The sequence below is a fragment of the Serinus canaria genome, chromosome 3 (assembly GCF_022539315.1).
Source record: "Serinus canaria isolate serCan28SL12 chromosome 3, serCan2020, whole genome shotgun sequence".
In the NCBI taxonomy this organism is placed as follows: Eukaryota; Metazoa; Chordata; class Aves; order Passeriformes; family Fringillidae; genus Serinus; species Serinus canaria.
In genome coordinates, this window is record NC_066316.1 from 4,622,263 (window position 1) to 4,646,274 (window position 24,012).

The 24,012-nt window shown below is 50.5% G+C and overlaps 4 protein-coding genes and 1 long non-coding RNA gene across 12 annotated transcripts in view; 2 read left to right on the forward strand and 3 right to left on the reverse strand.

The window, feature by feature from the left end:
* Nucleotides 1-13: 13 nt before the first annotated feature.
* MALL (mal, T cell differentiation protein like) lies at nt 14-2,874 on the reverse strand. The gene is made up of 4 exons (XM_009093736.4): nt 2,452-2,874; nt 1,204-1,371; nt 861-989; nt 14-553 (listed from the first exon to the last, which is right to left on the reverse strand). Exons 1-4 carry the CDS (start codon nt 2,551-2,553, stop codon nt 491-493), a joined length of 462 nt encoding a protein of 153 aa, XP_009091984.2. The 5' UTR covers nt 2,554-2,874; the 3' UTR covers nt 14-490.
* Nucleotides 2,874-12,691, forward strand: LOC127059467 (uncharacterized). 3 transcript variants are annotated; one of them, XR_007777358.1, is made up of 5 exons: nt 2,874-3,006; nt 6,012-6,109; nt 7,002-7,132; nt 8,696-8,881; nt 12,489-12,691. It is a non-coding gene; the product is annotated as an uncharacterized LOC127059467 (long non-coding RNA). The 3 variants fall into 3 exon arrangements; XR_007777357.1 differs by lacking the exon at nt 12,489-12,691 and adding an exon at nt 11,805-12,317; XR_007777356.1 differs by lacking the exon at nt 12,489-12,691 and having other exon boundaries at nt 8,696-8,971.
* On the reverse strand, nt 4,147-16,750 carry NPHP1 (nephrocystin 1). 5 transcript variants are annotated; one of them, XM_050973055.1, is made up of 22 exons: nt 16,610-16,649; nt 16,418-16,517; nt 15,752-15,965; nt 15,548-15,612; nt 14,776-14,836; nt 14,231-14,367; nt 13,684-13,894; nt 13,395-13,496; nt 12,858-12,949; nt 12,698-12,737; nt 12,334-12,418; nt 11,658-11,752; nt 11,251-11,379; nt 10,378-10,452; nt 9,999-10,109; nt 8,978-9,060; nt 8,049-8,125; nt 7,674-7,773; nt 7,454-7,566; nt 6,119-6,192; nt 5,972-6,016; nt 4,147-4,566 (listed from the first exon to the last, which is right to left on the reverse strand). In XM_050973055.1, exons 3-22 carry the CDS (start codon nt 15,818-15,820, stop codon nt 4,288-4,290), a joined length of 2,043 nt encoding a protein of 680 aa, XP_050829012.1. In that variant the 5' UTR covers nt 15,821-15,965; nt 16,418-16,517; nt 16,610-16,649; the 3' UTR covers nt 4,147-4,287. The 5 variants fall into 5 exon arrangements, with proteins under 5 accessions (XP_050829012.1, XP_050829008.1, XP_050829009.1 ...); XM_050973051.1 differs by lacking the exon at nt 16,418-16,517 and having other exon boundaries at nt 16,610-16,750; XM_050973052.1 differs by lacking the exon at nt 16,418-16,517 and having other exon boundaries at nt 15,752-15,961; nt 16,610-16,740.
* On the reverse strand, nt 16,435-17,270 carry MTLN (mitoregulin). Its single transcript, XM_050973057.1, has one exon. It carries the CDS (start codon nt 17,208-17,210, stop codon nt 17,034-17,036), a length of 177 nt encoding a protein of 58 aa, XP_050829014.1. The 5' UTR covers nt 17,211-17,270; the 3' UTR covers nt 16,435-17,033.
* LOC103819260 (two pore calcium channel protein 1-like) overlaps nt 17,211-24,012 on the forward strand; it is an 11,690-nt gene continuing 4,888 nt past the window's right edge. For both annotated transcript variants that reach the window (XR_007777355.1, XM_050973056.1), the window contains exons 1-10: nt 17,211-17,346; nt 17,463-17,545; nt 18,096-18,210; nt 19,289-19,417; nt 19,621-19,737; nt 20,434-20,552; nt 20,682-20,783; nt 21,373-21,499; nt 22,386-22,587; nt 23,303-23,447. Coding sequence is in view for 1 of the 2 variants with exons in the window: in XM_050973056.1 (XP_050829013.1) it covers nt 17,326-17,346; nt 17,463-17,545; nt 18,096-18,210; nt 19,289-19,417; nt 19,621-19,737; nt 20,434-20,552; nt 20,682-20,783; nt 21,373-21,499; nt 22,386-22,587; nt 23,303-23,447 (1,160 nt within the window). In the remaining variant the exon portion in view is untranslated. The remainder of the gene's footprint in view (nt 17,347-17,462; nt 17,546-18,095; nt 18,211-19,288; nt 19,418-19,620; nt 19,738-20,433; nt 20,553-20,681; nt 20,784-21,372; nt 21,500-22,385; nt 22,588-23,302; nt 23,448-24,012) is intronic.

Genomic DNA, 24,012 nt, shown 5'->3' on the forward strand with positions numbered 1-24,012 from the left:
GCTTACAGAGTAGTCAAAATCTGCCCCTTGACACTTTATTCCAAATACAGCATTTACCAAATGAAACCATCTGAAAGTCAAGGAACACAATCTTGTATCAATGTTATGAACTTGTGTTGGGGAGGGATGGAGTTGAACTGGAGAAAGGCAAATTACATAAGATAGGAGATTGTTTGCTGAAGGAACAGTGATTTTTTTTCTTTTTTTCTCTTCCCATGGTTGTCAATATTTGGCAGAATGTCAGTATTGGAGGCTTGGGGCCTGCACCCACTCCCTCCCCTTGCAAGTCCCTTCCCCAGGTAAGGCAGGAAATGTCCCACAGGCACACCAACGTTTCCCAGCAAAATCCCTCCTGTGATGAGATGCAAAAGGACTTGCTGTTCCTGAGGCCTGGTGACTGGGCTGGAGCAGGCACACCTTGGGACAACAGCAGGGTCTCTCACACTGGGAAAGCCCTCATCCTGTCAAGGTGAAACTGGTGCTGCCAGGATCACTGGTAGTAGATGCTGAAGGCGTGGAGGATGTACAGGAAGGCCGTGAGGAAGGCGAAGAACTGCACAAGAGGAAGAGGAAGGGTCAGCTGGCAGAGTCAAATCCCCTGAAGCCTCCCAGCACAGAGCTTCCTCCAGCCTCAAAGGAGAGGCAAAGCCTCAGCTTCTCCCAGCATCCAGCCACGTCAGGCTGTCTGTGACCTGGTGCACCCTGAGAAGCCATCGCCAGCTGCACGACCCACAGAGCCAAGGAGCTGAAGCTGTGCCCTGTTGGCACTTGGGGTGGCTCTGCTGTGGCTTTAGCAGGTGCTGCTGCCCTTGCAGGGGTGAGTGTGTATCCTGCAGCCCGGCAGGGTGCTCTGGACTCACCGATGCAGCGCTGTTGAGTTGGTAGTTGAGGGGCGCGTTGACGCCGAACTCAGAGTTGATGGTGGCGTTGGCCTGCAGGACAGCGGCGCTCATGTACAGAATGGCCGTGGCGCCATGGTACAAACTGTCCTGCAAAACAAGGCACCTGTGAGTGCCCCCAAGGGGGACAGGTGCCTAGATAGGCCTGGGATCAAACCCTCCCAGGCAGTGGTTTCACAGCAGAGCTCCCCTGGACTTTCCAGTCGAGGCAAAAGGAGGAAAGGGTTGATGGGTCACCAGCCATGGTGGTCCTGCACCCACATTGCTGCTGCCAACGTCTGCCCGTGTTCCATCCCCTCCTTACCAGCACTTTCCAGTTCTCACTGTTCCTGTGGAAGCCGAGGAGGTAGCTTAAGAGGAGCAGCAGGGAGATGAGGCAGGAGGTGAGGGACACGTACATCACCCATCCCTGCAGCAGCGGCAAGGAGACGGAGGTAGCAGCGACGAGGATCCACACCCAGGTCCCGCAGACCTGCCGGGGACAAACAGGCGCCGCTGGTGAGTGTGGGATGAGGAAAAGCTCTTTTCCTCCCCAGTTCCCTCCTTGCCTGCCTCCCTCCCAGGCCAGCTGCAGCAGCCAGCGGAACCCCTGGATCTGTCCCAGAGCATCCTGGTGCTCTGGGAAGCAAGGAAGCAAGTTGGCACCGGTTTCCCTGAAAACTCATGGGAAATGAGTGTTCACACGAAAGGGAAGGGTTTGCTGCCGCCTTGCACACAAGGAAATGTCTCACCCCGAGGGATTTGGTGGAGAAGCCAGAAAATGTGCTTTTATCTGAGAAAAGTGAGCAGTTGCCTCAACCCAGCCCTGCCTGCTCGTTAATCTCCAAGGCTTGGGATCACAGCACAAGGAAGTCTCCTCTCAGCTCCACGCACCAGCCTGGAGCAAGTTGCTCACTCTGGATCCACCCAAAATATTTGCTGAGCACAAAAAGCCTGCAAAGTCATTGGGATGAGCCTGTGCTGCCCTGTGCCATCCCAGTTGCAGTGGGTGAAACCCCTGGAATTGCAGCAGGGAGCTGAGCCCGCCACCACGGGCAGGAATTGTGCCTGTGGAGCACAGGGTGTGTGAGCTGCCAGCCCCGTGCGCCACGACAAAGTACACCAGCTGCAATCTTGGCCGGTCCCACTGGATGCCCTCTGGACCCAGAAGCAATTGAAAGAATCATGGAATGTCATCACACATTACCAGGCTCCCAATTGCCTTCTACCCCTGCGACGACTTGATACAGAGAGCAAAATTGCCTTGATTTTCCAGCCATTTCTACGGAGAGCTGCTTCGTGGTAACCAGAGCTGCTAGTCTGCCCTGGATGAGCCAGCACTCTTCAGCCTCTCCCAGCCCCGCGGCAGCCGGTGACCCTCGCACAGGCTGGGATGGAGCCGAGTGTACCTTGTCCTCAAGCTGCTCCTAAAAACCCCTTCAGCAATACTTTGTGCGTTCAGCGTAAGCTCAAAGACAAGCTGTCACTTCCCAGTCACGACGCCTTCAGGGTGGCTTCGGGGGATTTTAGCCAGGAGTGGGCTCCTCGAGGCAGCGGAGCGAGGCATACTCACGATCTCCGGCAGGATGAAGGCGTAGGGGATGGTTTTGAAGACGGCGGGTCCGGAGGGCAGGGCGGGCTGCGTGGAGGTTGTGGAGGGACCCACCGAGGCCATCTCTCCCCCGCTGACAGCGCTCCGCTCGGCTCCGCTGGCGCTTGCCTGCCCCGTGTCGCTCCCGTGCGGGATTTAAGGGACACGCCCGCGGGACGTAAGCACAGGAACCGGCCCGGGCTGGCACCGCGCCGCTGTCCCGACCCCACGAGCCCTGGCACCGCCCGAGGCTGCGGCGGCTTTGTGCATCCCGCTGCCAGCCGCGATGGGGCACAGCGGGACCCCGGCCCTGCCGGGCACCAATGCAAGGTCATTAACTGAAGGGGGAAGGAAAAAAACTTCCTACACCTTGCCGGCGCAGAAATGTTTCCTGCAAACAGGTCCTTGGCACGCTTCCAATCCTGAAATTGCTTCCACTGCTGTTGCCTCCTCCCCTTTCTGTTCAGGTTTCTGCTCCGCGGTCACGTCAGACCCCTCCACACCCTCCAGGCACATCCAGCCTTCAGAAACTAGCAGGTAAATTTTACAAACACACCAGGAGGGTTTGGCAATGTGCTCCCGAGTGCCTAGGAAGGTTTGAAAGGGAGCTACAGGAATTTCTGCCTCCTGGCAAATGCAGTTTGGATTCGGGCAGCACTTGCTGTCTCATCCAGTGCACTTTGCCTGGCCCCAGAACGCCCAGATCAGGATGAAAGGCTGGGGGTGGCACTTCTGCCTGGTGGCTCAGAGAGGACAGAATGACCCCATTAACCAGGGCAATGGGCTGCAGCAGGAGGAAGACACTGTCCCAGTGAGCTATCCCAGCTCTGCTAGGCGAGACAGGTGATGCCCCAGGAACTTGGCTTCTATGCCAAGCTCTTGCACAACACAGAGCAAAGATCAAATCCGTGTCTCTGAGCGCTTCCTAGGCTGGAGGAAGTGTCCTGTGGTATTTCTGGAGGTTCCAGTTTACAGATACTCCAGTGGGAGCTGGTTTTTGGCTCCGTGTAGTGGAGGTTTTCAAAAGTCTTGTTTCAAATCTCACCAGACAAAACTGAGCCTGGCCTGGGCTTAAATCCAGGTGTGACTCGGTGGCAATGTCCCCATCACCCTGCAGGAAGCATCCAGATGCTCCAGCACTAAAGAGAAAGTGGAAGGGGGATCACTTCCCCCTGGGAATGGGCAGCACAGAGAGCCTGTGGTCACAAGGTGCTCAGGGGTCAGCAGAGGAAATAATCCTGGGGAAACACAGCATTCCCAGGATTCCCACCAGCTGCTGTTTGTGTTGGGTCAGGTACATTCCTGGGAGGAACCCAGCCTTCTCCTGAGTAGGGGAGAGGAACAGGCAAACAGTCTAAAAAAGGAGCAACCTGTTGGTCATTGGTTGGGCAAGAGAAGATTCTTCCCCTAAGCTGGCTGTCCTTGCTCAGCAGCATTCTTAAAGATCACTGCTCCTTCCCTTCCCCGCTCCCAGGCTGCTGGGGGACTGGGACAAAGAGTCTTTTGTTCACCCTGATTAAAACAACACTGGAAGTTAATTGGAAGCTGCAGGAGAGGAAAAAAGGGCTACCTCAGCTTTGGCAAAATATGACATCTGACATGGCTACAACAGGTAGTAACAGGCAACCAGAGCCTTGTTTAACGCTGCAAAGTAAAAAATTTAAAATACAATTTCCAGTAGATAAACAGATAAAATAATTTTAATCTCTCTCAAAATCTTAATTGTGCTAAAATATCCATTACAATTCAGCTCCTACACAATCTCTTTGGTAATAACTTAATTTTATTGATACCACATCCTTAGAGAGCCTGAATTGTTCATTCTCCAGGATTGTTTTCCCTCACTTCTCCTAAGAAATCATAGGCTAGCTCTGAGATATCAAAGGCTCTGTGGGTGTTTTCTGATGACAGCAGGTACTCCAGGGCACCGTCCTTCTCCTGGCTCCTTTTCAGGAAGTCCTGGATCACCTTCCAGCGAGACAATTCCACCTCTTCCTCAGCCCATCTGTAGCTGGGGAGGGACGTGGAGCAGAGAAGAGGGAACACAGAGTCGTGGTACACCAGGACAAACGCAGACTTCAGGAATTCTTGATCTCTCTGCAGAGAAGAGTGTTTGAAAATACCGCAGTGCAAACACATGGTGTTGCCAAGCACTTTTCCAAAGTATTGTACATGGGGAGAAACCCACACAACTCACTCCCAGTTCCCAGAAAAACAAAGGGAAGAGATTTGACCTTCCTAAACATGCATCCTTTATTTTGGATAAGCCTCCAGCATATCCACAAACCTGAACTCTGCCAGCCTTCCCACAAACTCCAGGCACTGAGAGCCCTTTGCTGGGGGGTATTTATATTTCTTAAAAGCAGTGCCACATCCTCCCTGCCCTGGAAACCCAAACTCCTCTCATCTCCCTGCTGTCCTAGGCGGAGCGTGGCTCTGATCCCACTCCTTGGAGCCAGAGCTGAGGCTGCCCCTGGGCACTGCTGTCCCACTCTTTGTGCATGGTGTGACCTGTGTGCTCCCCTGTGAAGATCAGTCTGGAAACCTACAGACAAAGGATCAGCCTGGTCAATTATCAAACACATGAGAAAGATCCAAGTCCAGAGTGTCCTAGCCCAGGAGCGCTGTGCCTGGCAGGGAGCGTTTCACAGCTCAGCCTCAGGGAACCACACGAGGGGTGAGCCTTCAGCAGGCAGCAATCCTCCCCTGGGAGTGGCACACGCCAGTCAGGTAGAACTGGATGGTTCTGAGATCCCGGGGAGGTGCCAATTCCGTGAGCAGATCTGCTCTCCTTTTGGATGAATGGCCCTGAAAAAGCTGCTCTGACTCAGCGTAAGTTTGTTCTGCGTAAACAGGAGCCATCCTTGTGCATCAATTCAGGAGCATGCACAGGAATTAAATATCCCACTGCTGCTTCCAGGAAATCCAGCAATAGAGGCAATGGCTTCCTCATTCAGTTCCTGCAGCTGCTCTCTGTCCAGGGGACAGGATATAGGACAAGGTCTGGGTGAGCCTGGGGACAACCAGGTAAATTCTCCAGCTGTCTCTGTGCCAAAACATGGATTACAACTCTCTGGGGTAGGGAGATCTCAGGAATTTATGGGGCCTTTACTCAGGCAGATTGTGGGAGGACTGAAGCTCAGAGTTTGGAGGAGGGAAGATGATTTTGTGGGCACACACAGCCCCTTTTTGTATCCATGGAAAGCTTTTACCAGCTGACTGTTGGAAGCACATCATGACAGGGAGCCACTGGGTACCAACCTGTAACAGGTTCCCCCCTCACGACACTGGAATAAAAAGTTACAAGTTAATTTCATTTTCCTCCTGCTCCTGGTTTACTGTTATAAATCTGGGTGAGAAATGTTAAGAACTGCATTTACATATCTCTATTTTCTAAACAGACGTATGGTGAGAGGAAAAGCTAAGCAGCAATTGCACTGGCAGGGAGCAGATAGTTGGAATTACCCTGAATACATGGAAAGAAAAACCTGTAGTTTGTTACCTTCTCAATTCTCTTCAATGTTCTTTCTTTCTCTGCCCAGGCACTCTGAAATGAAATGTAAAATCAGAGCAAGGCTGGAGAACTTTTCTCCCAGGACCAAAAACAAAAGCCCAAATTTTGCCTGGAAATCCTGACAAGGTAACATACCCGAAGTGCATCCATCAGGTCTGGTTGATCCAGGAGTTGAGGGAAAGTTGCTAGAACAGGATTACAGATTAAGTCTGAAACAGAAAACAAACACACTCAAAGCTAAGGAAGAATCAGTTTTCAAAGTATTGGCACATCCAGGTATTCAGCACATCCCCTTCTGTCAGATAATTCCAAATGGAAAATGAGCTGTGACAGTTCTCCAGAGCAGGGAAGGTAGGAGAACTCCCTGAAACCTGCTCTGACTGCAGCCAGTTCTCAGTGGCTGAGAGACAGTTAAACCAGGAGAGGGGACACACAAACCCCAGCGCTGTTTATTGGGAACACCAGCAAACATGAGCATTCCTGATTTACCTGCCTGAGGTGTTTTCCCTCATTTCTGCACCTGCCTTTTTTATACACAGCTGTAATTGTGCTGCTTAGTTTGGATGTTATGGATAAACACCCTTGGGTTCTACCTCAGCCTGGTGTGGCATTTTAGGAGAACCAGGCACCAAGTGCACAGTGAATTTTCCCAATGGAGCACATATCCCACTGCACTGGTGTCCTGGTGCTTTTTGGGTCACTTCCATGAGAAATCACTCTGCTCCTGTGATTATTTTAATTAATGAGATTGTGGATAAGATTCCAAGTGACGGAGAGCAAGATTTTGGCTGAAGTGTTTTCTTTATCATGTGATTTCAAATATTGAATGTACACTTGGCCCTTCACCTTGAAGCTGATGGTAAGTTTGGTAAACATGAAGGATTTACTAATGCCCAAACATTTTGGGGAAGAGAGCCAGGACTGATGACTTCTGGGAAGGAGAACAGACATTTCCAGTTGTCTGTTCCTAAAGTAATGGTGGATTTTGAAATAACAGAAATCTTCTTTAATTGCACAGCTACCAGAACAACTCCTGGGATAAAGCCTTGCAATGACTTCACATGAAGTCTGAATCCAGAGAGATGCAATTTAACTCCAGGAGAGGTTGTCAGCCTGATCTACTGTCCTAAATTATGCAGATCAAATCAGGTAAGTGTGGCAGTTCTCACCTATATAAATTCATATGTAGTACAGTTAAGAAATGTCGTTTTTTGTTATTTCCAGTTGGTTTTAAAATGGAGAAGGCTATGAACTATCATTAGTTCTGTTGAATAATCAGGGCAAGACACTGAGTTCTAAATCCAGAATTCTCCAACTTCTGTCTCTCCCTACTGCCAGTAAGTAAATAATAATTAAAAACTAAAAATAAAGAGGATAACTTTTAGCCTGAGTGTCAAAAACATCTCTTACCAAAGGGAGACCTGGCAAGAGTCATTCCCTGGATGAAGCTGATCTTTCTCCAGTGCTTACCTGTGCTTTGCATGCTCATCCTGTCCTTCAGGAGGGCATCTCCAAGGATTTGCCGATAAAACACCAGGAGATGGATGTAGCACATGCCCCCGACTAATGTTTCAGGGAGAAAACTGTTGGGAAAATAAGGGACAGCAGTTGAGGTGTTCATTGCAAACACTGCAGATTTCTCTAGGCTATCTGGAATACTTTTTCAGTTTATGGGAGCACAAGGACTCACTTCAGGATGTCTTTTGAGTGCACACTCGGTGACTTCACTTTCACCAGAAGCACAGGCTGCTTCCTGAGGCTCAAAAGCTGCTGAAAAACCCCAGAGCCTGCTGCAGGAACAGACAGCCCAGATTCACACAGTCAGCTTGAAACAACAGTGACAATTATATCCCAAAAATGGGCATTTCAGTGGGTTGAGAACTCTTTCGAGTTTAGTTAGCCTGGTAGCACCCAGCTCCCCACAGCCAAGGCAAAGGCAGATAAATAATGAAATGCATGCAAAAATAGAACAGACAAACCCAAACCAGGCTGTGGGGACTGTTGTGAAGGAGATGCAGCATTAATCACATCATTATGTTTACATTATATTGAAAAGAAACCACACCTCTCCTCGATATTGATGGGTCAACCTCAACGCCTCTCTCATAGGGAGTTCCACCACTCAGGACCAGCTCGTGCATCCTGTCAGTAAAGATAAATTTGAAGCCCATATGACATTGGGAATTCAACTATTTTTGGAATTTAATTGTACTGGGAGGTCAATTATATTAAAAGCCATTAACAGCATTCTTTCTTTTCCACAGCCCAAATATTTTTCTTGTATGGAATTTAGCAATTGTTTCGCTACAATGGTTTTGAGGAATCACCAACAATTAAAATCTTTCATATTTAGAATTTGTTAAAGAATAATGTAACCCCAGTTCTGCCAAGAGTAAGTCACTGTTGAAAAAAGCATGAAATTTAATCTGTAATACCATGCTTACTTAATGAAAGAGGAGAACAATATTTAAAAAACAAGACTTAGAAGAGATTGAGTTCTAGAACAGTAGAGGTGTCCTGTGGCTATTTTTTTTTTGAGCTGTAACCCAGATAAATTCAGAATACATATACACAATATATATATATGTCTACCAATATTTGGCAAAAACAAGTCTTGAAAGTCTGAGCTACAATGAATTATTTCTGTCAATAAACAGAAAGTTTTCCTACATTTAATAACATAAAAACATACACACTTCATTATTCTTTCAGATGACTGGATCCACTAATCATAAATCAAAATTTATACTCCAAGAGCAGTTAGAGATTCATTCACAACAGCCTGACTCCAGGTCTTGGGGACCAGTCTCCCAGTTTTCACCTGGGAAAGGGATAATGCAGCAAAGAAGAGCCAGAATCCCAAAGGACTGGGCTGGATGCCCCCTGCCCCAGCAGTGTGTGAGTATGAAAGAGGAGCTTTACTCTCAGTCTCAAACAGATGTGTACTCATCTGTGTGTAAATACTGGGAGAGCAGGGAAAGGCAAAAAACCCACTTGGAAGGAATAGGAATCCCACTGGAAGTGAAAAGCTTCAGAAAGGCCCAGCCACAGCTCAGCTCTCCTCTTTCACCTGTTGACTAGAAAAAAAAGAGAAATGTAAATTTGAGCAGCTGACCCAGAGTGAGTGACTGAACCACAATTAATAACAGTAACCACATGAAAACTGTTGGAGTTATCCCCTTTTCCTCTTTCACCCTTGTGTGTTCAAAAATCACAATCTGCCTTCTCTGAGGGTCGATTTCTGGCTTTGCCATCTATTGTCTTACTACCTGTTGTGCTTTCCAGCAGCATATCCCAGATGGACAGGCTCTATCTGTGTAAACTGGAGCTGGAAACCACTGTCCATGCTGCTGAAACAGTTAAAGCTTTAGTTTTCCAACTGTACAGGACATTAGTCTGAAATAAATCACAGAGATGGAAAACTGCAGGAGTGAAGGGAGAACTAGTCCATTGTGATCCCATGGCATGGGATCTTTGGCACAAGTTATTTCAGTGTTGGCACAGGGACACTCATGTCCATGAGTCAGAGGGATTTTTATTCTCTAATTAGGAATATTCTCCCATTAGAGAATCCCAGAATGGTTTGTGTTGGAAGGAATTTTAAGGATCATCTTGTTTCACCCCTTGCCATGGGCAGGGACATCTTCCACTATCCCAGGCTGCTCCAAGCCCTGCCCAACCTGGCTTTGGACACTTCTAGAGATCCAGAGGCAGCCACAGCTTCTCTAGGCAGCCAGTGCCAGAGCCTTCCCACCCTCAGAGAGAATTCCTTCCCAATATCCCATCTATCCCTGCCCTCTGATAGTGGGAAGTCATCCCCCCTTGTCCTATCACACCATGAGCTTGTGAAAAGTCTCTCTCCATCTTTCCTGTAGGCTCCTTCCAAGTAATCCTATTCTCTAATCCTGTTCTCTACTGAGAGATATTCTCTAGTCCACTTCTCTAACTGGGAACAGCTGGTTCCCTCTACAAACCTGCCCTTGGAGCAATTTCCACTGCACCTCCCCACACTCACATTGCACTTGTACGTGATGCCAAGCTCAAACAAGATCCCAATGTCTGAAGACAGGGAGCTGGATCTGACAAAACAGTCACCATCAAGCAAGCTGGGTAAGATGCCCATCACCTGATACAGAGAGAGGGAGGAGAAAAAAAAAAGTTAATATACATATAAAAAAAAAAAATCTTGATTTTTAAAGGCCATCAAGCACATCCCTGACTCAACACAAGATCTCAGACCCAATCCCACTGCATGTAAAAATGAGGAGAGAACCAATTCCAGTCAAAACCTTCTTCTCTTATTGTCTTTCCTTGGAGCACAGCTGTGCCACCAAGGAACACTTCAGTGACACTGAAGGAAAAAGCTGTAAAGAGCCAGGGGCTGTGTCACCTACCCTTGGAGAAAAGGTCCAAGTTTGAGGATTCTTAGGAAGCCACGTGGCTCTCACTGTGTGAATGTTACTCAGCACCTAAAGTGGGGAAAAAAGCTAAGGTCAGTTTTTCTGGAAAGCCCCTTTCAGAAAATGCAGGGTTATCCCAGATGGATCCAACACTGCACACAACCAAGACAACTGGAAGAAAACTGCTGGATAATCAGGGTTGTGTTTTTACCAAAAGCTGCTCTGCACACACACAAAGAACAGAGGATCAAAGGCACGTGGAGCAATCTGCCCCTGCCCCAGCTGCTCCCAGGCCCATCCCAGGGGACAGATCAGCCCAGGAAACACTCATTGCCAGGAACACAAAGGAGCCAGGAGGCACAATGGCAGGTGGGGGACCCGAAATTAGGGACTCAGAGAAATGGAGCTCCCACCCCAGCCCCTCCCAGGGCCACCCAGCACAGCCCAGAGCCCCAGGGGCTGGGTGTGACCGTCACCCTGAGTCAGGAGCAGCTCCCTGGCTCACCTCACACTGCTCTGGGGCATTTTGGGGCTGCACCTTAGAGGAAAGCAGAGGGGGAGAAACCAAAGGCAGAAAAAGGGAGGGGTCCAAGTGCCTTGTGGAGTACCTTGGGTGGGAAGCAGGGCTGAGTGTGCTTGCCTGGCCATGCCCAATGCCCATCAATGCAGTCTGGCCTGTTCTGGCATTCAGTTCTGTTCTTCTGGGCGAGTGGGCTCAAACCAGACTCATCTGGGCATAAATTAGGCAGCCTGGGAGGGAGGGTGTGTGTGTCTCTGAGTGACATGGAGAGGAAGCAGAACCTGAAGGATGCTGGAAGCTCCAAACCTCCTGCAGTCCCTTTTTTGGGAAGCAGACACGTTCCTTACCCGGCTGCCATCGAAGAGGCAGAGCCGGACGTGCCGGCTGAGGACGCGCACGCCGCTCCCAGGGAGAGGGATCATCTTGCAGCTGCATAAAGTGACAATCAGGGACACTCTGGTGGGCCTAGGGTGGATCTGAAACACAGCAGGAGGAGGATTAAGCCTACAGACCCCTCTGCACGTGGTCTCATTTTGTGTTTATGGGCTGAGGTTATTCTCCAACCACAAACCCAGTGCAGAGGTAGCAGCAGGGTTTCTTCACAAGCCTTTAGCTCTGCACCAGGGATGTTTTAGGGAGACAGACAGAAGATCCCAGCAGAAGAAATATTTGCACCTGAAATGGTGCAAATTAAGACATAATCACCAGCCAAAAGGCAAATAAAGTTTGTGTCCCCCTCAGCAGCAATACTCACAGTATTTCTCTCAGAGTTCCACACCAAGTCTTTGAAGGCCAGCTGGGATGGAGTCAGCTTGGGTTGCAAATAGTAACTTGCTCGAAACTCTTCACCTACAACAAGAGTAAATTTAAAAACTCTTCATTTTTCAAATTATCTTTACAGTGCCAAAAAGGACAACGCCCAAAATTCATGTCCAGTTGAACATTTGACTAAACAAAACTATGGAATTATCTGCCATGAGCACTGTCTACTCTTTGTGAGTGTTCTGAAGTCCTTCATCTCAAAAACACAATAACTTAATTTTAAAAGAGAATAAACAGCTTTAAACAGAAAGACTAACAAAACATGAGATATCTTAATATATTTGGTGAAGAGACTAGAAAAGACCTTTTCTAAGAGAAGGGAAGATTAAAATAAAACAAAAAAAACAAAAAAATAATTTCCAGCAAAGTCAACAGGAACGAACTTCCAAAGAGAAAACTCTTTGAAATCATGAGGAAATTTGTCAAGATTTCACATTAATAAATTAAAATTTATAGGAAAAAATCTTTTATACATTTTTTATGGGTCAAATATAGCCAGTTAGCCAAAAAATTAAAATTGAGCAGTATGGATTGGGGTCCAACAGGCTGGTGACAGGATGAGAAAGCCACCTCGGAGATCTGAGAATCCTGCCAGGTGAGATCCCTACCTTCCTCCAAGAGCTGGAACAGCAGGGATGGGCGGAACCCTGCAGGAACTGCCCCTGTGGTGGTCAGTACCTCCACGGTGTCATTCTAGGAAAACAAAGGAAAAAGGATGTTACTGGTCCTTCTATTTAACAGCAAATTTCATCCTGATTTACAGCTCTGTTCAGAACCACAACTTGAGGCATCAATCACCTCTTCTGAAGCATTTTTGTGACATTTCTTGCTACCAAAAACTCCCAAACCACAGATGTTAATGAAGAACAATGGTCTTTGGTATGAGGCACAGTGTTTGGGAAAAGGCACAGCTTTTCTACAAAATAATGAAGATTATGGCAGGTGAAGCTGGCCTGTAAGAGGGGCACCTACCTCTACAATGGCTCGGACAGCACTCCAGTGGGAATCTGTTCTGGAAGAAAATAAAGGGATTTAGAGCAAATCCTCACGTGAACAAAAATTTAGCCACTAAATATTGCTCTGTTTCCAAACAGCAGCAGCTTCACAACCACATCTGAGGCATTCCATTTACCTTTTTTTAATTTCAGTTCCATCTGCTGTTTCATCCACCACTTCTATGTGTTCTTCTGACTCCTCCTGGCTTTCTTCTTCTTCCTTAGGAACCTGGAATTCACATGTAAAATGGCAAAAGGCTTGATTTCTTCCCAGTTCTGTTCTTTAAAATGCCTTCTCCAACCACAGCCCATATTAACATAAGTTTAGAATAAATTAAGTAAGTTTAGAAAAGGAGATTTTCTCTCTATGATGCAGAAAATTGTTTAGATAGACTCCAATTTCAGATGAATTATAAAACCTCAAATCAATCCACAGCAGCTTGGAGTCTTCAGAGTAGACCTTTAAGTGACAAAGATTCTGACTTTGATATTCAAGAAACTTCTCTGCCACAACTTCAACTTCCCAAGGCACAGAAATGCTGCTTTTGATGGATATCTCCAGCCTCATGGACAAAAACATGGAGTTATTTCCAAACAACTCCTGGCATTGTGACCAGATCATTAATTAGAGATCATTAATCTGGATAAAAGGGAGAAGGTTGCAGCACACCCACCGCAAGGTAGGTCCTGGGAACGAGGCCTCTCTCCCCCTTGGAATTTTCAGCTACCCACCAGCCATCCTCCTTCTTGTCATGTATGAGCAGGATTTCACCTTTCTTTGGCATTGGAGGAAGAGACAGAGACAAAAAAAACCCAAGCAAATATTTAAATGAAAAAGGACCTAACTCAAATTTCTCCCCAAATCCCACAGCTGGCTGAATCCCAAAAGCACAGGATTCCATTATAGTTACTGCTTAACTCAGAGTGATCTGCAGCAAAAACCCTTTACAGAGAGATACTTACCACAAATGTGAGATCCCCTTCCTGCTGGGCATCAAAGTTCCCAACAGCAACACATTCTCTAACATTTGGATCATCCAACAACTTCTCCTCATCTTCTTCTTCTTCTTCTTCTTCTTCTTCAGTGTCTTCCTCCTCACTTTCTTCATCTTCACTCTCCTCCTCTTCTTCATTTCCCTCTTGTGCATGAGGGCCTTTCTGGTGCTCCTCACCCCTACCCAAAACAAATCAAACTATTTTTTAGTATCATTCCCACCAAACTCTCTGAAATGCTGTCAAGCCTCTTCAAGGACATTACTCAGATACAGCTTTTCCATTCCACTGTTTTGCTCTCTGTCCTGAAGAAACTCCTCCAAACCTTATATTCCAGCCCTTATCCAGCACCCTGAGAAAATCCCAGCAAGTCATAAATTGCTTCTCTCCTCAGCACGTCTATTTTCATCCTTCTGTTATTTTTCAGCTAATCAAGAGGGTGAGATGATGATTTTTCAAGGTCCATTCCAGCCACCCTTTAAAAAACCAGTTGCATTTGTATCTTTAAGCTACTCACCCTGGATAACTCTTTGTCACATTGTCCTGATCCAAGACAAGAAGGAGTTTCTGCAGCTGCTGGGAGAGTCTCAGCAAGAGCTTTTCTTCCTCTTCCTTCCTCTGGCTGTAATTCCCCACCGGCGCAGGCTCATCAGCCTGACAGAGAACCCAACAAATGCCCCAAAGAATCAAAGTTCCCCAATAAATTGCTCCAAGAATCAAAGTCCCTTCATAAATTAAGTTTTCCAGACATGCCTTACAAGTTTTACCCTTCCTGGGCTGCTGTCACTCCCTTTAGTAACAATTTTCTTACCCTTTCACTCTGCCAAGGTGAAATTCTCTGTTAAGTTTTCACCTGGGACTGGGACAAAATCAAGCATTAAACTGAGTTTTAAATTATATAAATGGATATTAAAAAATATAAATTGGAGAGATGAAAAGCAGGGATTGTGCAGTGCTGGGCACTGCCCTTGTCCTGAGGCATCTAAAATGGAATATTGATTTTCTTTAAACACTTTCCATGGTGAATTTTGGAGAAAACCACAAATTAATTTCCATACTTACTTTTTTCAAAGCGTGGAGTGTGTTTGTATTCTCCTCCACCAATTCCTTCAGCTGTGTACATCTGCATTGAGAGTAAGACAGGCAGATGGTATTTTCTTAAAATTCTGACCCAAACCACACCTGCTGGCTGAAAGGTGTCATTTTAGGTGCTGTCCCTTCAGGCTGAGAATCCCAAGCCCAAACAGCAGCATTTGCCAGAATCCCAGAATAGCTGGGACTGGAATGGACCTCTGGAGCTCATCCAGTCCAACCCCACTGCTCAGGCAGGATCACCCAGAGCAGGTGACACAGGAATGCATCCAGGTGGGTTTGGGATGTCTCCAGAGAGGGACACTCCACACCCTCCCTGGGCAGCTCTTCCAGCTCTCTGCCACCCTCATGTTGAAGTGGATTTGTGTTTTACTTTATGGCCATTGCTCCTCATCCTGTTGCTGGGAACACTGGAAAGAGCCTGGCACCATCCTCCTGGCACCTGCCTTGGAGATATCTATATGGATTGGTGAGATCCCCCATCAGCCTTCCCTTCTCCAGACCGTTCTCAGCCCCAGAGGGCTGGGAAAGAGCGAGCCTGGACAGCAGGAGAGGGAAGGGCAGGGAGAACGCTGTATGATCGGGAGAGAAAAGGCATGGAGGGAGCGAACACTGCTGAGGGTACCGGAGGGGAGGGTGGAGGCAGCGCCCGGGGCGCCGGGATGGAGGGGTGGGGTTCGGGATGGGGGTCGGGAAGGGGCTCGGGATGGGGTTCGAGGGATGGGGGTCGGGATCCCCTCACCTCAGCCGAAGGGCCTCCCGCTGCCCGGGGGCTGCGGCCGCGCTCTCCGCCCGCAGCGCCTCCACCTGCAACAGGGGACGGGGCGGTCAGGGCCGGGGGGCGAGACACCGGTATGGCACCGGCACCGGCCCCGGTACAACCCGGGTACATCCCCGGGACCGGCCCCGGTACAACCCAGGTACATCCCCGGTACATCCCCGGTACCTGCGCCCGCAGCTCCCGGCTCCGGCGCTGCACCCGCTGCAGCGGCCCCCGTGCCCGCCGCTCCGACATCGTCACCGGGCAACGGGACAGCCCCGGCGCCGCCGGATGACGGGCCCGGGGCGGGGCCGGCAGCGCTCCGTGCCCCACCGCCGGCCCCGGCAGCCCCGAGCTCGGAAAGATCTCTCGCACCCCCAAGAGAGCCGGCGGCGCCTGTCTGGGGACAAACGATGGCGTTTTGTGATCCCAGCCACGGAATCACAGAATAGGCGGGGTTGGAAGGCACCTCTGGAGACCACCCAGTCCTCAGTTTGGGAAGGAGGTCCAAGATCAAGACCAAGCCTTAAGAGGCTCTTGGCAGCGCTTTTTCTCCCCCATGGATCTGAGAACTCCATAATACCTCTGAAAAGCAGCAGCCTGCAATGAATCCCCCAGCGCTCCTTCTCCCGGCATTCTCTAGCAATGGGAAGAAGGAATTTGCTACAGCTACCTTCCCAATTCCTTATTCAAAGTGCCAGGAGGAATTCTTACTCCTTTATTTCACTTGTTCATTCGCCCAGCCAATGCATGAGCTCTTTCACCACTTAGTTGTCCCCATGCACACCCATAATGGGACTTGTTACATGTGCCCATAAGGCACGTTTTCACATTTATTCCAGAAATAAATACCTAGGAGCCCCATGCGATGACTTTTGCTAGTTTATTGTGTTGGCAGCGCTTCCTGGCAAGGGCAGAGCAGCGGGCTTAGAGCTGGACAAGTGCAGACAACCTTTTGAGATATGGAAATCCGAGAATCATGGAATCGCTGAGCTTAGAAAAGACCTCCGAGATCATCGAGTGCAACCCGTGACCGATCCCCACCTTGTCACCCAGCCCAGAGCACTGAGCGCCACGGCCAGTTGCTCCTTGGACACCTCCGGGGTCGGGGACTCCAAACCTCCCTGAGCAGTCCATTCCAGGCTTGGGAACGCTGCTTGCATACCCTCAGTTCTTTCTTGGGTCAGTCTGACACAGTTTGGGATCTTGCTTTGCGAAGGGAGGAAGAGAAGTCCTGCTATTCTACGGATGCTGTCCTCTCTGGCAGCACTGCTATTCCAAGGATAATGTCCTTCCCGCTATTCCACGGATGCTGTCCAGCCGGCAACCCTGCCATCCCAGGGATGCTGTCCTTCCCCAGCAGCGCTTCACCCGTTCCCAGCCGCTCAGGCAGCGCCCACCGGAGCTCCGGATGAGCCGAATCCACCGGAGGAGCCGCCCGGAGCCCGCTGCCAGGCCATGCCGGCGCTCAGGCCGCTTCCAGCTTCTCCTGCGCGGCGGCGAGGCGGCGCTGGAGGTATCGCTGCCGCCAGCGCAGGAAGCGGCGGCGCGCCCGGCCCGCCTGCCAGCCCACCGCCACCCCGGCGGCGAAGGCGGCCAGCAGCGCCCAGCGCACCACCCGCGGCCGCAGCTCCTCCAGCACCATCCCGGCCCCGCTCCGAGCCCCGGCCCGGCGCCGCCTCCCGCTTCCGCCGCCGCGGGGGCGGGACCGGCCCCGTTAAAGGCGGCGGGGCCGGGGAGGCGCCGCGTCCGCCCGCGCCATGGCCGAGGCGGCAGCGCAGGTAGCGCCGAGCCCCGCGGCTCCCCGAGGCACCCTCGCCCCCTTCTCCCTCCCCCCAGTGACTCCGCGGAGTTCCCCCGCAGCTCCTCACATGCTGTCGTCTTGTGTTTTCGCCAGGATCTCCTGCTGGCAGCGGCGTTTGTCTCCGACGCGCAGTACAACAGGAATATTCCTTTTAAGACCTCTCCGGAGGCTGTCAGGTAAGGAGGGATGCGCCCCCCATCCCGACCACACCTGTGGAGAGCCACCGCATCCGTGGCCAAACAGCAACAGCCAGGAAAAGTCGGGCGTGCTAAGAGGAGTGGGTGGGTGGGGTGCCAAAAACTGGACTTAAGCTAAAATGCTTAAAACGGGACTGAGCACATATGGATGTTGAGGATAGGAAATGACATTAACAAGTTGTGGTTTGCTGGAGGGGAGAAAATAAAACTAACATAAAGTTTTCGAAGCCTCTGGGGCAATGAAGAGTGTGGAAGGCTTGGTCAGCCCTCAGCTGTGTGGAAGGTGCTGGAATGGCAGAACTGATATTTTTTGTTGACTATAATAAATATTCTGTTATTTAACCCTGCTCTGAAAGGCAGTATAGCATCCATCAGCTCTGAGACTGATTTGGAAACAAATTGCCAAACTCCTTGCTGGCAAAAATGTTTGTTTGGGACAGCAAGTGCTGTTCTTCCAGTACAGGTTTGGTGATGCCCTGGGGATGTGCCCTGTAGCCTTTATTTATGGTGTTGTGCCTTCTTCCCCCAGGCTCTATCACCTCTACAACCACTGGATGATGCGAACAGCCACCTACTTCTTCATCTTCCTCAACCTGTCCCTTGCCCTCTTTGAGGAACCTGCTGTGTACCCGCTCCCCTTCCTGGTGAGTTTGTGGTGTAGGAGCAGCAAATGCAGCTGCTGGAGCCAGCAAGGGCTTCTTGCTTCAGAGTGGTTGTCAGAGAGAGACAGTGGATAGTGATGTTTTTGTGGTATCTTTGATCCTCTGCTCTGGTGAGACCCCACCTGGAGTCCTGCTCTAGGTCAGGACCAGCACAGGAAGGACATGGAAAGTTGGAGTGAGTCCAGAGGAGGTCACCAAGTTGATCAGAGGGGTGGAACAGCTCTGCTGTGAGGAAAAGCTGAGATAATTTGGGTTGTTCAGTCTGGAGAAGCTTCAGAGTGACCTAATTGGCTCTTCCAGTACTTTAAATGGCCAACAAAAAAGATGGAGAAAGACTGTTTCCAAGGGCCTGGAGTGCCAGGACAAGAGGGAATGGCTTCCCACTGCAAGAGGGCAGGATTAGATGGGAGACTGGAAATAGATTGGAAATAAATTGTCCCCTGTGAGGGTGGTGAAGCCCTGGCACAGGTTTGCCAGAGAAGCTTTGGCTGCCCCATCCCTGGAAGTGTTCCAGGCCAGATTGGACAGGGCTTGGAGCAACCTGGGGTAGTGGAAGGTGTCCCTGCCCATGGCAAGGTGTGGAATAGGATCATCTTTATGGTCCCCTTCAACCCAAGTGATTCTGTGACTTTATAATTCTGTGATCTGTTTGAAATGGGGACAGAAAAGGCACAGGAGCTGGTCAGGGACTGCAGGACCATTGTGGCCACCAGTAATGGCCCATGTGACTGTGGTCCAAGTCATGTTGCTGTTCTCCATCTCAGAGACCAATTCCGGCCTTTTCTGGGACTCAAGTCCAGTCCTCATGCATGAAACCAGAAGCCAAGTTTTACTTTAGGCCAGACTTTTCTGCAGCCTTTATCTTTGTCCTGCACCAGCGTGATTGTGAAAGATGTACTCCTTGAATCCTAAGCAAACACGGACTTGCTGGCTTTAACCTGCCTGTGGCAGGGAATTCTGCAAAAGGAAGCCTGAAAATATTGTTCTGCCTGTTTTCAATTGTGCAAAAAGGGATATTGCTGCTCCTGGTTGTGCTGTCTGAGCCCTGCTCTCTCTGCAGGCCACGTCCGTGCTGGAGGTGCTGTGCCTTCTGGTGTTCCTCGGCCGGCTGACACACTTTGCCAAAGTCACCCTGCACAACGTGTTCTGGAAGGACACCAAGAACATCTGCATCATGGTGGCAGTCCTGGTGAGTTGGGCCCAGGGGAGGTGGGGTTTTTTTCCCCCTCATGTTGCTTTCCTGGGATCCCAGACCTGGCATACACGAGCCATGGCCAAAACAACCAGATCTCACAAACCTGTCATGTGTCACCTCTCCTCTATCAACAAACACTTCACTGTCTAGACACATTCCAGCATTACTTCTGGGAGCTTTCCTTCTTTCTCCCACAGCTATCCCTGGCAGACCTGGCCATATATGGGGTCCTCAGGCTGTATGGTGTGAGGAGCATCCGATGGTCAAGGATTGTGAGGCCCATCTTCCTCATCAACTTCGCAGAGAGTCGCCAGGTAAAGAAAAGGTCTGGTGGGATGCCCAGGGTCCTGTTTTTTCAGACAGCCTGCTTTTTTCCACAATCCAGGGGATGTAGCAGAAAGGTTTTATGGCAGAATTTAGGATCCTGTGAGAGAAGGTTTGTTTCAGAAGTGGTCTGAAGCGATAATTTGAGGTGGGCAAAAGGGTGGATTCACACAGTACCACAGGAAAAAAGCCTGTGTTTCCCTCTGAGTCAGGGACCAGGTTACTGATTTCTGGAAGTCTCCTGGGTAAACAAGTGTTACGGTGCTGTCAAGGCTGTAGTCCAGATTTGGACTCTGATTCCTCTCAGCATGGAGGGATCTTTGTCCTGCTGCCCAAGACTGGTCTGGTCCTGGCTTACAAATGAATAAACTGCCATGTGGAGGCTTGGGGGAGGGAGCAGCTCAACATTTGGGCTCAGAGCCTGTGTTTTGTGGCCTGGAGTGATGGATTTCTGTCCCTGACTGGTTCCCTGCAGCAAGAACATCTCAGCAGTGCCCTGGGGCCCTCTGTCCCTTGGCTCCTGAGCTCACTGTGATGTGTAGCTGAGACCTTTCCTTCTAGGGTCCCCCTGAAGAACAAGGAGGAGAGGCCTGGGACTCTTGCACCCCAGTTAGGGGTTTGATCCAGGGATGGTGAGGGGAAGAAGGGGTGCCAGGTTGCCTCTGAACATTCCCTTGTCCCGGCAGATCCGGAGGGCGTTCCGCAGCATCCGCAACACGCTGCCAGAGATCACCTACGTCTTCCTCCTCTTCATGTTCAGCCTCCTGATGTTCTCCCTCATGGCCTTGAAGCTGTTTGGAGAGAGGTGTGGGCAATTCCTTTGCTTCTGGGATACTCTGGGATCTCCAAGCAATTCCTAGGGAATGCAAGCACCGCTCCTGTTGCGGGACATGTGATCCCAGTGCTTAACTCCAGGCTCTCCCGTTCCTCCCAGGAATCTGCAGACAGCAGAAGGCTTGCCCTACTTCAGAAACTACCTGGAGATTGTGTTTGACCTCTACGTGCTGGTGACCACGGCAAACAGCCCGGATGTCATGTATGGATGTCACGTGTAGATGATCACATCTCTGTCTCTCCTAGTGCTCTCTGTGCAGCCTCTAATTTGCACAGCAGAGTTAAAATTCTGTGGGTGCTGGGCTTTTCATTCCTCTCTCTTCCGGGTTCCAGTTGTACTTTGTGCTGGGAAGGTGCTGTCAAGAGTAGGACAGGGAGGAAGGGCTCAGTCATCCATGTGCTGGAAATATCTTCAGCACAACTGCAATGGTGCAGTGACCCTGGGAATTTAAACTGAGAAATAAAATGGTGCTCATCCTAGAGCAAGTGGAAAAGCAGATGTGAGTGCAGCAAGGGTCTGAGGCCAAAAAATAGCATCTGGCTGAGGCATTGCCTCATGTCTGCTCTTAAATTTGGCTGCAGTGGCAGAGACTTAATCTCTTCTGCACCCCTTCAGTCAGGGCCTGACAAACCAGCAGAAGAAAAGTGTTCTCTAAGTGAACTAAAGCTGCTTTTAGCTTTTACCTGGCAGTCCAAAACAGCCCTTGGTAGGAAATCCATGTGGTAGTCTGTTTTCTCGTGGGCTCACTTTTGTCAGTGTGGCAAGCAGCAATCCCTCTCCCCTCCTCTAGGATGCCAGCGTTTGACTTCAGCTCCTGGTACGCCCTGTTCTTCATCGCCTTCGTCATCGTCAACACCTACATCTTCATGTCTCTCTTCCTGGCTGTGGTCTACAACAACTACAAAAAACACCTGAAGGTAATGCCTGGAGGGGCTTGTGACCAGTGGCTTCCTGCTGTTCTCTGTCAGGAACCTCTTGGAAAGCTTTGAGAAGGGGAGAGAGCTTCTTGCCCTTGGTGTCCTGCAAACAACAAGCACAGACCCACTTCTCATATCACAGCGTTGTTGGGAGTTCTGCTGTTGGCACTGAATGAAATATTCTGTGGTCTCTCCCACAGATAAGAAGTCCATTCTGCATTATCTTGGAGGCTTAGTCCTAGCTCAGGAATGCTGTCTCCATGCAGGGTACTGTTTTTTGCACAGCATCTTTGCATCTTGCTCTGAGAGCAAGGGAACTGGAAACTGGAGGTCTGAGTAAATCAGAATTTTTGTTCTACCCAAACTGGGTAGGGGCAGTCTGGGACTTGTGATCAAAGGAGGAGAGCTGGGAATTCCTGGGTGCTCCTATGAGGGGGTTGGATCTTTGTCAGGAAGCAGAGTGCTAGATGTCCCTCTGCTCACAGGCATGTGCAGAAGAGGATCCCCACCCCTGCTCTCAGCAGGATTCACTTGTGGATGGGAAGCATGTGTGGACACATCCTCTTTGCTTCTGTGGCCATGCAGATCCCGTGATCTTTGTCGCCTCCTTCCTGTCTGACACTACCCTTTGTCTTTCCTTCCGTTTTTTCGGTGCTGTCCCAGCATCCAGCAATCTGTTCATCCTTCCAGAGCTCGGTGTGGAGACCCCACAGCCGCCTGTTAAACACCACTTCTCACCTCCTTCCCACACTAACTGTGCTGTGTTTTGTGTCCAGTGCCATTCCCCTGGGTCTCTTCTTGCACCTCCGTGCTGTGCAAATGAGTTGATTTGTTAGAGGAGGGGGGAGGGCGCCTGGAGCCGCCTGACTCCCAGCGCTCTCTCCAGAACGAGATCCGTAAACTCGCCTACATGAAGCGCCGCAAGATGATCGAGGCCTTCAACCTGCTGAAGGAAGAGGAGGGAGAGCAGTTCGTAGTTCGGGAGGCCCGCTGGAAGCAGCTGGTCAAGCTGGTGGCTCCTGACACCAGCAATTCCCACCGGGAGCTGCTGCTCCGCATCTCGGATGACGAGCAGAAAGGGTTCGTAGGTGAGCAGTGGGGACTGGGGAGGAGCCAGGACCCTGATCCTTCCAGGGGTTTGGCATTGGGATTTTTGATCTGTAATGGGCCCGGAGGGACTCAGAATCACAGTCATTGAGGGTGGGAAAGACCTCCAAGGTAGAGTCCAACCTGTGCCTGTTCTCCCCAGAGCACTGAGTGCCATTTCCAGTCCTTCCTTGAGCACCTCCAGGAATGGGGTTTCCAGGCCCCTCTTCCTGTTTCCCTCCAGATTCCTGGAGTCCCAAAAGGTTGTTGTTGCTGCCTGTGCTATGGCCCATGTCCCACACACTGTGAGTGGCCCTTCATGGCCGTTTGGTGTCAGGCTAAGCTCTCCATGGCATGTGGGCCCTCCCGTTCTCAGCAGAGGATGTGGAAAGCCTCCCTTGTTATCAGATGCAGTGTGGCTCCCCACACTGTCCTCTGGAGCAGGAATATCCGGAGAGATGGGTCACTCTCCTTGTTCTGAATCCTTCTGTGGTGGCTGTTGGCCCATGGCTCAAGCCACTTCCCCACGAATGGGGCGGAGAAGCTGCTTGAATTCCAAGTTCAGCCTGTTGTGGTGGGTACCGCTCTGGGATTGGGTTTGCTGGGAGCAGAGACCGAGGAGCCCGGATAGCTGCAGCTCCTGCGGGCTCGGATGTGCATTTAGCAGGCACAGTTTGTTTGCCATGAGACCAGGCTGACACTGACACTCTGCTGCAGACAAGAAGTCCTTCGTGCAGCTGGCAGACCTGCTCAACATCCAGGTGGTGACGCTGAAGATCCGCAGGCACCCCCTGGCGCGCTGGGCGCCGGCGCTGTACGGATCTGCGCCCAGCCGGCTCCTGCGCGGCCTCGTGAGGCACAGGTGAGCTCTGCCAGGGCACAGGTGAGCTCTGACACGGCACAGGGCTCTCCTGGCTGTGCTGCTGGAGAGGAGAAACCCTCAGGGCTCTGCTGCTGCTCCTGGCCTGCCTTGGTCAGTGTGGAGGAACCAGCTGTGGCTGTGGGTGAGGCCCCGCTGCCTGAGCTGGGTTTTGCTGATGTCAGGCTCTGCTTTGTGTCCTGCCGTGCACTTAGATCTGCTCCTAGCTCAGCAGTCTCTGCTGCAGAGCTGTGTCCTGCTGCCTCATCAGCCCTGGGAGTTCTGGAGTTCTCTAGAGCTCTCTTTCACCCCTGAGCCTTCCCAGGATCCCATAATTGCTGAGGTTGTAAGGAACATCTAGGGATGGGCTAGTGGAACCCCCTGCTCCAAGCAAGGTCAGCCACAGTAGGGTACCCAGGGCTATCCTAGCTGGGTCTAGAGTATCCCCAAAGGATGGAGGCTCCATAACCTCTCTGCAACCCCTTCCAGTGCTTGGTCACCCCCAGTTAAAAAAAAAAACCCAAGCAACTTCTTTAAGTGGAAATTCCTCAATTTCAACTTGTGCCCC

Coding starts and splice junctions, on each gene's coding strand:
- MALL (XM_009093736.4), bottom strand. CDS start 2,553: ATGGCCTCGGTGGGTCCCTCCACAACCTCCACGCAGCCCGCCCTGCCC. Junction 990..1,203: donor GTGAGAACTGGAAAGTGCTG/GTAAGGAGGGGA, acceptor CTTGTTTTGCAG/GACAGTTTGTACCATGGCGC. Junction 554..860: donor AACTCAACAGCGCTGCATCG/GTGAGTCCAGAG, acceptor CCTCTTGTGCAG/TTCTTCGCCTTCCTCACGGC.
- MTLN (XM_050973057.1), bottom strand. CDS start 17,210: ATGGTGCTGGAGGAGCTGCGGCCGCGGGTGGTGCGCTGGGCGCTGCTG.
- NPHP1 (XM_050973051.1), bottom strand. CDS start 16,728: ATGCAAGCAGCGTTCCCAAGCCTGGAATGGACTGCTCAGGGAGGTTTG. Junction 12,419..12,697: donor CTGTCCGAGCCATTGTAGAG/GTAGGTGCCCCT, acceptor TTGTTTTCCTAG/AATGACACCGTGGAGGTACT. Junction 10,453..11,250: donor GCCTCTTCGATGGCAGCCGG/GTAAGGAACGTG, acceptor TCCCCACTTTAG/GTGCTGAGTAACATTCACAC.